The following is a 16431-nucleotide window of genomic DNA, read 5'->3' on the forward strand; positions in this document are numbered from 1 at the left end:
ATTAAAAATAGAAATCGCGTAAAGTGTTATTTAAATTAAAAATATTTTCTGAATATTTTGAGATGAAATACGAATAAAATAAGTATGAACGGGAAACGAAGAATCCCTATCAAAGCCAAAAAGAACAATCCCCACCCCCCTCCCCCATTAACATAAAAAAACCACAAATTCCATGTGCCAGATGAAAAGAAACTAAATAACGCTGGACATATACAGTGGATGGACAAAAATATGCAAACACCTTGTGAAATGCATGTTTCAAAAGAAAGATTGATTTTAATGACATATGTAGGTGGCGCTAGCGTTTTTGACTACTGACGCCACCTATACAACTTCGTAAATGTGCTAAACAGTTCAGTTGTTGTCGGAGAATTGTTATGTGAGGTTGTCATTGCATTATGTCAGAGTTAACAGACTTCAAATGTGGGCAAATTGTTGGAGCACGTATGGTAGGTGCTTCCGTAAGCAAGGTAGCCGAGGTGTTTAGTGTTTCAGGAGGTACTGTATTGAAGATTTATTCCGCATATTTGAAAGGCCGAAAAACATCATCTGCTAAATCACAGCGCGGACGAAAGTGTGTCCTGAGTGATCGTGACAGATGATCATAAGGGCAATTGTGACGAAAAATAAGAAGACCACAGCTGCAAAAGTTACTGCTGAAATGAATGTTGTGTTACCGAACACTCCGAGTACCAAAACAATTAGAAGGGAGCTTCATAAACAGGGAATTGCTGGCCGTGCTGCAATCGAGAAGCCACTCATCAGTGATGCTAATGCCCGTAACAGGAAAAGGTGGTGTTTAAGTCATAAAGCCTGGACTATAGAGCAGTGGAAGCGAGTAATATGGTCTGAAGAATCTTCTTTCACATTGTTTTCCACTTCTGGCCGAGTTTACGTTTGGAGAACGCCATCTCAAGCCTATAATACAGACTGCTTATTGCCAAGAGTGAAACATGGCGGGGGTTCTGTTATGGTTTGGCCATATCGTGGTTCTCTGCTAGCCCCATGATAACTGTGTCAGGGCACATGACTGCCAAGGCTTATGTGAACATTTTGGCCGATCAAGTTCATCCCATGGGACAAACTTTGTTCCCCGATGGTGATGGTGTCTTCCAAGACGACAAAGCCCCTGTTCACACAGCTCACATTGTCCAGGACTGTTTTTCTGAGCACGAGGATGAGTTGTCCCATCTCCCCTGGCCACCGCAGTTACCAGACCTGAATATTATCGAACCTTTGTGGTCTACATTGGAACGGAAAGTGCGTTCTCGTTATCCACCGCCAACATCGTTATCTGAACTTGCCACCGTTTTGCAGAAAGAATTGTATAATATTCCCTTGGCAAACATACAGGAACTGTATTTATCCATTCCGAGAACACTGCAAGCTTTTTTGGATGCCAACGGGTTTCCTACACCATATTAAGCAAAGAAACATGTTTTTTTAAAGGTGTTTCCATATTTTTGTCCAACTCCTGTACCAGTGAAATTTAGATCCAATCTGTGTACATTTTGTAGCACAAGGATGAAACTTCATAGAAGAAGACACACGTGCGAAACGTACAATGTGGGTCTATGCATGTACCAAAAAAACAAAAGATGCTTTGAACAGTGTCACAAAAAATATCTTTTCTTTGAAATAAAAAAAACCACTGTGGTGTCTTTTTTTATCCTTATTTTACTAAGTTTTTTAATCCATGTAGTTAAACGTCTTTATTATGTAGGTAGTTACACATTCACTGCAATAGAAAAATTACATAAACGTTTACTTTTTAATTTTTTCCGACGATTTAGTTTGTAAAATACTGTAAAAAATATATATATTATGCAATTCTTACATGCATTTTTTTTTCAATACGTAAATTTCGTCATTTATTGGAAACGCGCACGGAAAAAGGCAAGTTTTTTTTCCTACTGCCTAGGTAAGTTTCAAAGTCCTAGACGCGCGGTGGTTTCACAGTGCGACCACCACCCAGAAAACAATGGGCAAAAGTAGATTTTTTTTAATTCATATATTATTTGTCTCTAGGATCATAATATTCAATTTCTAGAGTTTTTAGTTAAAAAAATTATAAAAATAATATCGCTCGCCTCAAAGGGTTAAGAAATCACCTCCTATTTGCCACAAAGATTCTTGTGTGTAGTTTAATGGATTCTCAGAGGGGTGCATCTATGTCGCAAAAGGAAGACCTTTGAAAAAGATAAGTGGTTAAAACCCCAGCGACGTCAAATTTGACATTTAAACCCACTTTTCAGCCTGGAAAATTGGGGGGGGGGAAAGACATGGCCACTAAGGTGGACAAACCCGTCTTTTCAAAGAGAGGACTCTATGGCCACTGTAATGACCATCCCGTCTTCAAAAGGTTAAAATAGGGAGTACATAAGGTTACCAGTATCGGACGAAACCCAGTCCACCTAACTGTCTCAAGGAGTCTTATGACTGTTACGGATTCCACCCGGTCTATCCGCAAACAAAGGTAACTAAATATAATTGCGTATTAATGCAAAGAACTAAAATATAGGAAAGAGAAAAATACAAAGCAAAAAATGTACAACAAGAACGCCAACTGTCCGGCGATCACTTTTAATAGATTCGGAGTATGTAAGGTATTTTCTCCCTCCTTTCGGCGTGCCTTCGTTCGTGTAACGGTAGCACACTCGGGGCGTATTTGTGAGATGTAGGCTCGACTCCCGACAAGGTCAGTGCTCATTTTTAACCTAATGATAACTTAATGATTCGACAATTCCCGTTTTTTGTTAAAAATTGATTTCATTCCTGAATAATACTCGCGTTTAGATACACAAAATTATATTTGTGGGAGGAGTTAAATAATACTTCTGAAAATAATGCTAAAACATTACATTAAATGCCTTACAGTAACATATACGAGAGTTGCACGATTGACTGTTAAAGGCACGCTATGAAGGCGGGAAAAATACCTTATATACTCCCCCTTTTAAAAGGCGACTGAGGTTTTAGGGTACCCAGTCGCCAAATCCTTAGTGTGGAGCATCATCATCCACCACCCTTTTTAGTTCGGGCGCCAGTGTAGAGCCATTAGGATTTTTTTAGAAACAGGAGTCAGGAAAAATGGGTAATGCCTTCGTGGCGACTCGAAACACTGACCTCTGGAATACGCACCAGCGTGCATACCACTACACTACGAAGTCACGCCAAAAAGGCTGGGGCGAAATACTTCACATACTCCCCCTTTTCAAGGGCGAACGGGCTGTACAGGACCCAGTCGTCAATTCCTGTGTGTGTTCCTGTGTGTGGAGAATCATCATTCACAACCCTTTTAGTTCGGGCGCCACTGTAAAGACATTAAGTATTTTTGGAAGCAGACATGATGCAAAATGAGCAACGCCCTCGCCGGGAATGGAGTCGCAAACCTGTGGAACACGCACCCATCGTGCAGTCCATTACACCATGAAGGCACGCTAAGAAGGTGGGATAAATACCTTATAACGGGTTCGTAATGGCTTGAACGTGCAAGTCCGATGACAGGTTAATAAAGTTTATTCTTATCAAAAGAAATATAGATATAGAATATAGATATATTCTGTATCTATATTTAAGAAAGAAATAAATATAAATATAGAAAGAAATATATATGATAACTCTGGAATTTTCATCAGAGATATATGTACAAGTGTTCATAATATCACGAAATATATTCAGTAATTATACTTCAAACTGCTAAAAACTTTAAATAAAATGCAGGGCAAGCGCATCTAAAGAGAAAAAAGCTAACTGAATTCAAGCTGAAATTTTAACTCGCAATAATAGCAACTAAGCAACTGAACTGAATATAATAACTAAAAACTAAGCAACTGAACTGAATATAATAACTAAAAACTAAGCAACTGAACTGAATATAATAACTAAAAACTAAGCAACTGAACTGAATATAATAACTAAAAACTAAGCAACTGAACTGAATATAATAACTAAAAACTAAGCAACTGAACTGAATATAATAACTAAAAACTAAGCAACTGAACTGAATATAATAACTAAAAACTAAGCAACTGAACTGAATATAATAACTAAAAACTAAGCAACTAGGCTGAGATGCTCTCTCTCTGGATTTTATAATAGTTTTCAACCGGTCGGGGAAGATCTTTTTAGTACTCTCTGCTTCTCGAGATTTCTGGAAAGCAAAAAAGATGGAAGAATTACAGTTACAGCTAACAAAGTGTTCAATTAAATTTGTTCAGTTTCAATACAATTTACCGAGATAACCATTTACTCAATGCTAAATGCACCTTTCCCTGTAGTCTTTCTTTTCCCACATAACTTTCTCTAAAAATTTGTCTCGCGCTGCGCTGCACGGGGTATACAGCAATTTTAATTGTAATTCTTCTAAAATTAGCTATCTAAATACAAAATTCGTAACAATATTTTATCAAAGGCATAAGAAATTTAGCAGATTTAAGCAAAATTTGATATACCTGGAACCACACAGAGCTACCCATAAAAGCTCTTAAATAGAAATACATGGCATAGCATTTTGTCAGATCTTACATCAGCATAAACAGGGAACATAATTTTCAGAAAATTCTTAGCATTTCCTTCATATTAAGAAACATAGGACTATAGAAAATTAGATAGTAAAATATTTATCTGATGTTTAATTATTATTTCAGAGGGATTATTATAAAATCGTGTTCCCGGAAAGTTTAAAAATTTGCTCAAGTGTATAATGCTTAAACTGAAGGGCTGTATAATAGAGCCATGAATTATATTTTAAAAATATATCATTAGAAATTCAGGAAATATATTTTTTCGTCGAAACATATCATCAACAAAACTTTGCATGAGACTCAAGTAATTTATAACGCTTGATGTGTCCATATTTTTAGTTTTAGTCTCACGTACCTCAAATCCGACCTAATTTTCTACCATGGTGCATTTATGATGTTAATGTTTCCAGTTTAGAAATTACTTGCTTCCTAATTTCAGCAGTTACGGAAAAAGCTGTTATTATATTACGTTTGCTGCAATTTGGTGTTGAAACACATAGAGCTTTCACAGTTTAGAGGGCTTTAAAACTGCGTTCTTTTCTTACATTAAATTAAGAAATAATGCATAAAAAATCCGTTAGTTCCAGGTTTATCATGGATATAGAAAATTTACTCGAAACGACTGCACTCTAATTCATTCGAATAAACGAGGAGATTCTACTGATACAGAGGCTTTTCGCACATTTTTAGACGATTTTGGTAAGCGGTAATAAAATATCGTTTGCTGCAAAAGACGTAATTGCAATTGTACTATGTTTTTAAAAGTCAAAATTATCATCTGTGGCTTGAATGTTCTGTTTTTATTCAAAATAGCGAATTTAACAAAGCTGTGGTTCGAAGGCTACATTGACGCTCTTTCCGAAGAGAAATATGCATACTCCCTTATCCAAAAACGATGTGAGAGACCTGGTTTCGTGATATCTAAAGCGTCGATAGGTCATATCATCAACAAGAAAGGAAAAAAACGTCAAATTAGAGCCTCAAGGGGGACAAAAATTCCAAACAAGTATCCAAGGAAAAAACGGACATCTTCGACTATTGCAAAGGTACGTTGTTTAATGTTAAAAGAAAATCCCCCTAGTCAAAGGACAGTTGCAAAATCATTAAAATGATCGGTGTCCACTGTAAACAAAATGATTAAGCGTTGATTTAAATCTTAAGAAAGCGAAAAAACGCAATATGCATCGTCTTCTTCCAAAGCATATCGCTCAACGCAGGACACGCTGCAGAATTCTATATGAGAAACACTTATCCAAGGAAAAATGGATAACATTTGTCACAACAGATGAAGCATGGGTGTATTTAAATGATTGTAACAAAAAAAAGAGTCGTTTATTATCATAAAAGAGGGGAAAAACATTCAAGTACATGGTTCAAAGAATCGAAAGAAAGTTTTTATAAGGGATTCATGATTGCTGCTGGTTTTTCTTATAATGGCAAGTTAAAAATAAAGAGAGTGCAAAAAAATGTCAAGATTAACTCCAAATACTATCAGGAACATATTTTATCGCCAATTTTTCTGAATGAAATACCATCGCTTTACCCACAGTGCCATCCATCTGTGAGACTCCATCAGAACAAAGCTAGCTGTCACACATCAAAATCCACTGTAAATTTCCTAAAAGAAATGGAACAAAAACTGGTATCAAGGCCATACCCTTCACTGATATCCCTACTAAATCTTTCGATGTGTCACCTATGAAGTTTTGTGTTTTCGGACTTTTAAAAACTGCATTATCCAAACGTTGTCCTAAAACCCTAACAGGACTCGGGAAAGCTGTTCTGGAGGATTTGGGATAGAATACCTCTTCTGCCACTTCAAAAGGCATTATTATCCTGGAAATTGCAGTGCTCAAAGATAGTTCAGAATAAGGGATGCAAATAGAACATTTAAAACACAAGAATTTTATGTAATTTACTTTTGTGAATACAATACACATCGTTTGAAAAATGTGTGAACAGCCTCTGTATTAGCAGCGAAATCATTGTGTTCAAAAGCGCTTCTTCCAGAAAATATTATATTATATTATAATATTATATAAAAATATTTGTGGCAACACAAACTTTCTGGTTACTAGTTTCCAAAGCAGCTATATCATGAAGTCAGCTGTAAAAGGGTGGAAGTAATTGCTTTTAAAATAATTAAAATATCCCAATTCTTGCAATAGTCACATATTCGAAGATCATGAGGGGTTTAAGGTGCATGAGTCCCCTTAAGAAATAATGTGTAAAAAAATCGGTTACTTCCAGGTTTATCATGGATATAGAAAATTTACTCGAAACGACTGCACTCTAATTCATTCGAATAAATGAGGAGATTCTACTGATATTAGCAGCAAAATCAAATCATTGTGTTCAAAAGCGCTTTTGACATAAAATTTTATATCGGCATGTTAGATTTAAATATGTAATCAAGGTCTTCAACAAATTGTGACAACTAGTTTAGTTGTCGAGAAATTTGCGCATTCCAGCTTTCGTGTTGTCGTAAATTTATAATGCCTGTATATGTTGCTTCTCTGTAGCATGATGCAGTGTGCAGAAACAACATGCTTCCTGACTATATTCCCCAAAGGCCGTTACCCCAAAAGGGCTATTAATTTCGCTTCAGCATCTGGCGTTGAAAACTTTAAACGTCCGTTTCACTTTTCAAATTGTTGTCACCAAATATTATCGCCTATGCTACATTTAAATAAATTAAATTATAAAATATTGAATTAATTAGTTTAATTTAATTAATTTTGATTAAAATGCATTAAAAGATATAAGGAGGAAAAGAAGTCTCCTTTCTTCTTCAGAATTAACAACTTTTCAGAGCAGACATATTAGATATTACTTTCTAAATTCGAATATAGAGAATAGGTACCCCCTTCTGTTGAACGAAATAAATAATCTGATGTGTACGCCACATGACTTCCTTGTACGGAATATAAAACTACACGCGTTTATAGCTGTATTTCATTTAAACTTACTTCCTCGAATTTCATTAGAGATATATTTTGATTGAATTAATTTAGTTCTCACTTCGCGGCAAACCTCAAAACAAAAAATTAAAATTTGAAAAATATAAAACAACAAAATACAGTTAAGACAATTTTTAAAAAATTATAATTCAAATGAGAGTTTCTACGCAAAAACAAGCAGTTCGGCCAGCGAGCAAGTAGGCAGATTTTATGAATTCGCAAAACTAAAAGTTCGATGCTCAAAACTGAAAGTTTACTTTTGGTCTTATTCTATTAAAAGACACTGAACGTGCAGAAACTAACTTAATTCACTTTTCTGCTTAGTTTCAAATGTAAATAAATATGGCTTATACGGTAAAAAAATTAAGGTTTAGCCGCACTTACACAACCTTTAATTTGTTCATAGTTCTACAACTATTGCATGCAGATTAACTAACACCTTACCCGGAAGACAAGAACAACAGAATTCAATAATTTTCAAATCAAAAATGCACAGTTACCAACATATTTAAAAAAATACTGAGCTAATTGAGCCGAGTAACAGTTTGGGTAGATATACGCTGACTACTAATAAGTATTTGGACACCTATGATAGAAAAGAAACGTTTTGCGATTTTGCGTTGGTTTACTATAAATGTCCATTTAATTTTTCAGACTGTTGCCACCAAATGTTAGAGTCCTGCATTATATTTGAAGAATCTGGCAATGTGATAAAACAACGGTACACAGAGCCATCGAATTTTGAATGACGTAATCCTAGTGCGAATATGGGCATCTGGAAGCTCAAATATGAAATTTGGAATTTGTTTTATGATCGATTTCATATTTTATAAAACTTTAACGAATTTTTGAGTAACAAACTCAAGGATTTCAAAGCGAGCAATGGCAACGTTGCACATAAAAAACATTTTTATCTCCAACGCGCAAGACTCTGTACCGGAAATTCTAAAGATATGCTCAATTTAAAACTATTTTGCGACATTGCTGTTGAACTGAATTTTATGGTTTAAGTGCGAAGAACATGATATTTAATGAATAAAGGTAACCGTCAAAATGATAAAAAAGGGCCCTTTGGACGTAATTTAAAATCTGAAACCTATCAGATATTTGTTTTTATTTTATTTATTTTATTTTTTTTTATAAAAATTATTTTCTTTTTACAGAAATACCCAAACCCCATTCTTCAACATTCCCATCACGAGGAGGCTTGGCTAGCAGTAGAGCTGATGGTAAGATATTTGATTTTCAATTCGAATGTTTTACGTATTTAATAAGAAGTAAAATTTTCTCCTCAGAAGCATTTTAATTAAATCGTATGCAACCACGCAAATTAGAATTATTTGAAATAAATTTGAAATTAGAAATAAATTCGCCTCGCTTTTGTATATAAACTACATAATCACGCTTTCGAATAGAAAAAGAAAACTACGTAACGTCACCGACATCTTTACATCTTTTCTTAAGATTTTCATCATCTGCATCGAAAATTGTTCAGAATTCGAGAATTGTTTTCGCGTTTATCTGTTAATAAATTCATTCATTCATTCAGCATTGCATTCCCCAATAACATTTTAAACTCTGTAAAACAGCTTATTTATAAACAATTACTAAATATTTTTCGCTAATATTTTCATACACATTATGCATCTCCTGGTAAATTATTAAGTATTACCCATTTAAAAATAACCTAACGACTCTACAACTCTTGTACCAATGGGCTCCGGTTCGAATCGTGGAGAAGGCAAGAGTATAGTGTCTATGCGGCAAGGGGGTACTCAAGAAACACAGCAATTAACACATTAATTAAACAACACATTAATTAATATATTTAAAATATATTAATTATTGCATGGAAAAATACAAGAAATAACTATTTAGAACGTGCGTCACATTTCGCTGGAATTTGATTTGAAGCGCGAAACAGAAAGTGTGAGTTAATATCAAATATTATAATGCAGGTTGTTTCAAAAGGGAAATTACTTGTAAAATTTTACCCGCTTCCTGAATTGTTAATTCTTTCAATTCAAAAACATGTCATTTATTGTCTGACGGAGAAAACAGGAAAAGCCTACAATGATAGACATTTTATACATGCATATATGCATTAAATCGAAATAAATTGTGTTCAAAATTATCTTTACATGCATAAATTAAAAAACTCTTCAATGAAACTTTTATGGAGAGCATCCTTGAGGTGAGGACCGCTCACAGTACTCTTCCCTTATAACCACCAATTCGAGAGAACCTTCGGCTTGCTGTGTTTTTTGAATACCCCCTTGCCGCACAGACACTATACTCTTGCCTTCTCCACGATTCGAACCGGAGCCCATCGGTACAAGTGTTGTAGAGTCGTTAGGCTATTCTGAAGCAGAAGACAAAAAAAAAAAAAAAAAAAAAAAAAAAAAAAAAAAAAAAAAAAAGAGCAATGCCCTCGCGGGAATAGAACTATTCGCCGTAGCCATTTCGCCGTAGCCGTTTCCCCGTGGCCATTTCGCAGTGGACATTTCGCCGTCGGGCCGTTTCGCGTTCAGACCATATTTTTTTAGAGGACTGTATAATATCTTGCCGTATTATTTGAAGTTGATTTCAACTAATACCTCTGTTCAGTTTAATAATTTAATTTAATTTAATAAACGTTTTATATAAAATAACATATAAAATGTTTTATACAAATACACCGTTGTACATGACATATTAATTTTAAGAGAGAAATGTGCTAACAAGATTCCAAATTAATTCCGTTTTCCGTTCAGATCTCATAGAAATGTGAATTTCTTGCTTGTATGAGTAATTTCTCTGAAATAGCAAATTAAAAATTTCAAGAAATTTTCACGAATCGTGTAAATATTGTACATACATAACTTTAAAATCAATAATATAACTTCTCTTATATCAGAAGTTTAACCCCAGTTCTCTTTGATACTGATATAATTTTCCAGCTATATGTAATTTCTTTATATCTCATACGTGTAAATAATTACATATATTAAAAAAAAAACCTTTATTAAGTATATAAAAGGTCAAAGGTAAACAGAATTATTAAACCAAATAAATTTAATACGAATATAATACGGCAATTAATTAAGAAGTCAAACAACAAAAATCAGCGTTATATTTACCAAATTTTCACAGGACTAGTTTCGATGGTTTTACCGAACCACCATCTTCAGCTGCAAAACCGCAAATGAACAAGATAGGAAATAATGATTAGATAAGATAAGAAAGCCTGGACAAGAATAAGCAAGTGGCGCCATCTGTTGGTGAAACCAGAACTAAAACATAATTTCTTTAAAGGCTGAAGGCAAATTTGGATTGGAATTAGGATCGTTAACTAGAACAGAAAGATTTTTATGAATGTGAAATGCCTCTAGAAAATCCAGTTCTCCAATGGAAGATGTTTTTTGAATAATTTTGGCAGCAGAAAAACTGAAAGTGTGGTTTTCGGACCAACAATGTTGAGCAACAGAAGACTTCTGTGTTTCCTTTTTTCTAACATATGCCTCATGTTCCTTCACGCGAAATTTTAAGGCTCTCTTAGTTTGGCCAATGTAAATTAAACCACACTGGCAAGGAATCCTATAAATACCCCAGGAATTCATATCCGGAATGAGGTCCTTGAGTATGGAACTCGGAATTTTATTGATGGGAGAATAAACAACCCGAAAGTTAAATTTCTGCAAAATATGTGCAACTTTATAGCTAATTGATGGAAAGAAGGGAATGACAACAGAATTTTTATAATCTCCTAAAACAAGAGTGTGCCTTTTAGTGTGTTGAGATGAGAATTTTTTTAACTGCTTGATAAATAATGTTGGGTGGAAAGCCCCTGTCAATAGCTATTGCTTTTAAATAATTTAGTTCTTCATCAAGGGCTAGTTTGGAGGAGCAAACTTGAAGAGCACGGAAAACATAGGAATAAAATGAAGCTAACTTTTGTTTAGTCGGATGACATGATTTAAAGTGTGGTGGAAGGCAAACCGATGAAGGTTTACGGTAAACCGTAGTACTGAAGTTGGATGTGTTACGTGTGACCAGAATGTCGAGAAACGGAAGAGAATTGCAAGTCTCAAGTTCAAAAGTGAACTGAATAGCAGGATCAATAGAATTCATTGTTGAAAGAACTTTATTTAAATCATCTTTATTACCTTCAAACAGGGTAAAAGTATCGTCTACGTAGCGGAACCATGCCGGGAAGTTTAAAGTTTCAAACAATTTTGATTCATAATAATGCATGTAGATATCAGCCAGGATGGGACTGAGGGGGCTTCCCATGGCTAATCCCTCAGTTTGCTTGTAATATTTATTTTGGAAAACAAAATGTGTTTGTTTCAAACAGAGTTGAGTGAGAGAAATTAGCTCATCAATTTCGATGCAAGAGAAATGAAATTCGCGAAGTCTGGTTTCTAGACATCTTAATGCACCCTCCACTGGGACATTGGTGAATAATGACTTTACATCAAAAGAAACCATGAGTAAATTACTAGGAGAAATATTTTTAACTTTTTTTACAAACCCTATTGAATTTTTTATGGTGTAAATGTTATTGTCTAATAGAGTTGAAAATCTAGAAACTAAATATTTAGCTAATGGATACGAGGCAGTACCTAAATTTGATACAATAGGGCGGAAAGGAATACCCCTTTTATGAATTTTGGGAAGAGCATATAATCTGGCACAATTCGCAACAGATGGGATAAGTGAATATTTTAAGTTGCCTGAAATGATTTGCGAAGACGTGAGCGAGTTTTTATTTTTGACAAGTCCGAAGGTGAAGGACCTTTAGGGCCGATCCCTATCTAATCATTATTTCCTATCTGGTTCATTTGCGGTTTTGCAGCTGAAGATGGTGGTTCGGTAAAACCATCGAAACTAGTCCTGTGAAAATTTGGTAAATATAACGCTGATTTTTGCTGTTTGACTTCTTAATTAATATTTATTCGGCGTGTTATTGTGTCTTAATTATAATACGGCAAGTCATGTAAAGAAAAATATGTCTTGACGGCGATACGTCCCGACAGCGAAACGGCCACGGTGAAACGCCGACGGCGAAAATTCCTAGACACTGCTCGTCGGGACTTCAACCGGGACATCTCGAATACGCGCCGAGTGTGCTGAACATTACACCACGAAGGCACGCAGAAAAGACAGAGGAAATACCTGACATACTCTCCCTTTTAACCCTTTCCGGCACGCTACCTTTTAAATTCGGAGTTTTGATAAAAAAAAAAAAAAAAAAAAAGGTAAGCAGTCTAATTAGGCCTAGAGGAGTACACAAGTAAAATTTTGTGAAGATAGCACTTATCGTTTTAATTCTGTGGGTGTGCCCAAAGTGGCACACCGATTGAATATAGCTTCGAAAAGAGTACTAAAACGAGCATTGTTGTCAATGAACTGACAGATGAGATGCGGAGAAACAAAGAATACAGACTCTCAGTTCTCCTAAATGATCGGTGAGCCCGGTCTGGGCACACCTAAGGTTCGCCGTTTGATTTTAGGCAAGATTTCAAGGTAAAAATTTTTAAACTAGTATAAAATAAGGAGATTAGCGTATAACCAAAAACGTAACACATAAATTTCTTTTCAAACAATTCTTTTTATACCCTAAATAATATCTGGAAGAATTCTTTGAAAAAGGAGGATCTCAACAAACTAAACATGGCTGAAATATATGGACTGGTTTGTGTTGAGCTGCCATCTACTATAAAGAAAGAAGGTTCAGAGTAACCTATAGTTACCTATAAATCCTTTTTCATTCAATGTTTCTGTGCGTACAGAAGGAAATTTTTATGTGTGTCAAGACCGGACACTCTGTGCCACAAAGGGTTAAAAGACGACTGGGGATTAGGGGACCCAGTTGCCAAATCCTGGTGGTAAAGAATCGTCATCCACCACCTTTTTCAGTTCGGGCACCACTGTAGGTTCATTACGGTATTTTTTAATACTCGAGACGTGAGAAATGAGCAATACCCTCCCCGGGATTTGAACCTGGAGCTCTCGAATACTCGAATATAAAATAAGCGGTTGGATAAAAATAAATAAATCCTTACAGTATTTGTTGCCAAAAGAAAGAAACAAAAATCTGAAAGCTTTCAAATTTTATATTACGCCCAAAGGAGAGTTTTCTGATGTGTTGTGAGTTACCTTTTTTTTTTTTTTATTACATATCATGTTCTTCGCACTTAAATTATAAAATTAAATTCAACAGCTATATCACAAAATAATTTTAAAATGAGCATATCTTTAGAATTTTTTATTTCGCTATTAATTTCGTTTTGGAATTTTGTCGCGTTTCACTATAAACGGCGTTACTTTTTTTTCAAATTGTTGCCAGCAAATGTTATCGCCCTGCATTACATTTAAAGAAATGAAATAATGAAGAATCTGCATAAATGTACGCTGAAGTGACAAAAGTCATGGCATACCTCCTAATATTTTGTCGGTCCTCCTTTTGCCCGGCGAAGTGCAGCAACTCGACGTGGCATGGACTCAACAAGTCGTTGGAAGTGCCCTTCAGGAATATTGAGCCATGCTGCCTCTATAGACAACCATAATTGTGAAAGTATTGACGGTGCAGGGTTTTGGGCACGAACTGACCTCTCGATGATGTCCCATAAATGTTCGATGGGATTCATGTCGGGCGATCTAGGTGACCAGATCATTCGCTGGAATTGTCCAGAATGTTCTTCTAACCAATCGCGAACAATTGTGGCCCGGTCACATGGCGCATTGTCATCCATAAAAATCCCATTGTTGTTTGAGTACGTGAAATCCAGGAATGGCTGTAAGTGATCTCCAAGTAGATGAATGTATCTATTTCCAGTCAATGATCGGTTCAGTTGTACCATAGGACCGAGTCCATGCCATGTAAAAACAGCTCAGACCATTATGGAACTACCACCAGCTTGAACAGTGCCTTGTTGACAACTTGGGTCCATGGCTTCGTGGGGTCTACGCCAGACCATTATGGAACTACCACCAGCTTGAACAGTGCCTTGTTGACAACTTGGGTCCATGGCTTCGTGGGGTCTACGCCAGACCATTATGGAACTACCACCAGCTTGAACAGTGCCTTGTTGACAACTTGGGTCCATGGCTTCGTGGGGTCTACGCCAGACCATTATGGAACTACCACCAGCTTGAACAGTGCCTTGTTGACAACTTGGGTCCATGGCTTCGTGGGGTCTACGCCAGACCATTATGGAACTACCACCAGCTTGAACAGTGCCTTGTTGACAACTTGGGTCCATGGCTTCGTGGGGTCTACGCCAGACCATTATGGAACTACCACCAGCTTGAACAGTGCCTTGTTGACAACTTGGGTCCATGGCTTCGTGGGGTCTACGCCAGACCATTATGGAACTACCACCAGCTTGAACAGTGCCTTGTTGACAACTTGGGTCCATGGCTTCGTGGGGTCTACGCCAGACCATTATGGAACTACCATCAGCTTGAACAGTGCCTTGTTGACAACTTGGGTCCATGGCTTCGTGGGGTCTACGCCAGACCATTATGGAACTACCACCAGCATGAACAGTGCCTTGTTGACAACTTGGGTCCATGGCTTCGTGGGGTCTACGCCACACTCGAACCCTACCATCAGCTCTTACCAACTGAAATCGTGACTCATCTGACCGAGCCACGGTTTTCCATTCGTTTAGGGACCAACCGATATGCTCACGAGCCCACGAGAGTCGCTGCAGGCGATGTCGTGCTGTCAGTAAAGGCACTCGAGTCGGTCTTCTGCTGGCATAGCCCAAGGAAGACAAATTTCGCCGCACTGTCCTATCGGACACGTCCCTTGTACGTCCCACATTGATTTCTGCGGTTATAATGACGCAGTGTTGCTTGTCTGTGAACATTGACAACTGAACGCAGACGTCGCTGGTCTCGGTCGTTAAGTGCAGGTGGTCGGCCACTGCGCTGTCCATGGTGAGAGATGCCTGAAATTAGATACTCTCGGCACACTCTTGACACTGTGGATCTCGGAATGTTGAATTCCCTAACGATATCCAAAATGGAATGACCAACGCGTCTAGCTCCAACCACCATTCGGCGTTCAAAGTCTGTTAATTCTCGTCGTGCGGCCATAATCACGTCAAAGCCTCTTCACATGAATAACTTGAACACAAATGAAAGCCCTGCGAAAGCACTTCGCATTTATACATTTTCTACGCGATACTACTGCGTAAAATAAGAGTATATTTGCATATTGCTATCCCATGACTTTGTCACTTCAGTGTATGTATATCTCTCTATTACAAAATAACGGTTCCTAGAGCCGTCAAATTTTGAATAACGTAATCCTCCACCCGAATATGGGCATCTGGAACTCCAAATTTGTAATTATGAACTCATTTTATTATCCGTTTCCTATTCTGTAAAACATTTATGAGTTTTTGATTAAGAAACTCAACCATTTCAAAGCGAGCAATGGTAACAATGTACGGTGGGGAAAACAAACATTTATCCCAGCGCGCGAGACAGCGTCTCGGAAATTCTAAAGATATATTCTTTTTGAATTAATTTGTGATATTGCTTTTGAATTGAATTTTATAATTTAAGTGCGAAGAACACGATATTTAATAAATAAAGGTTTCAACACAAAACGTTAAAAAAAAAAAACCTTTGGGCGTAATATAAAATCTGAAAACTTTCAGATTTTTTGAAGTAATTGCTTTGTCAAGATTTATCACAATTCACAGGTATCGTGACCAGCTTTAACCTAATAAGGGAAAATAAGAGAACAGCTTAATGTATGAACACAAAAATACGACAGATATCCTTAATCCATAATCCTTAATCCATAAACTCAATCCATAATTCATTTGATAGGTGTTAGTAAACGTGCTGTCATGTAAACAGCGAAACATTACTTTTTAATATAGTAACGATTTTAATAAATTAATGTATAACAAAGCAAAAAGAATTTAAATCTATTTGACATA

General features: G+C 36.3%; 1 protein-coding gene across 1 annotated transcript in view; it reads left to right on the top strand.

Annotated features, from left to right (window-relative positions):
• LOC118201166 (lachesin-like) overlaps positions 1 to 16431 on the top strand; it is a 203843-nt gene that overhangs the window by 138754 nt on the left and 48658 nt on the right. Inside the window, exon 7 of the mRNA XM_085806916.1 lies at positions 8650 to 8715. Coding sequence (XP_085663042.1) covers positions 8650 to 8715 — 66 coding nt within the window. The remainder of the gene's footprint in view (positions 1 to 8649; positions 8716 to 16431) is intronic.

Source organism: Stegodyphus dumicola, chromosome 12 (assembly GCF_044657685.1).
Source record: "Stegodyphus dumicola isolate Sdum_Otavi_A_Nest chromosome 12, ASM4465768v1".
NCBI classification, from domain to species: domain Eukaryota; kingdom Metazoa; phylum Arthropoda; class Arachnida; order Araneae; family Eresidae; genus Stegodyphus; species Stegodyphus dumicola.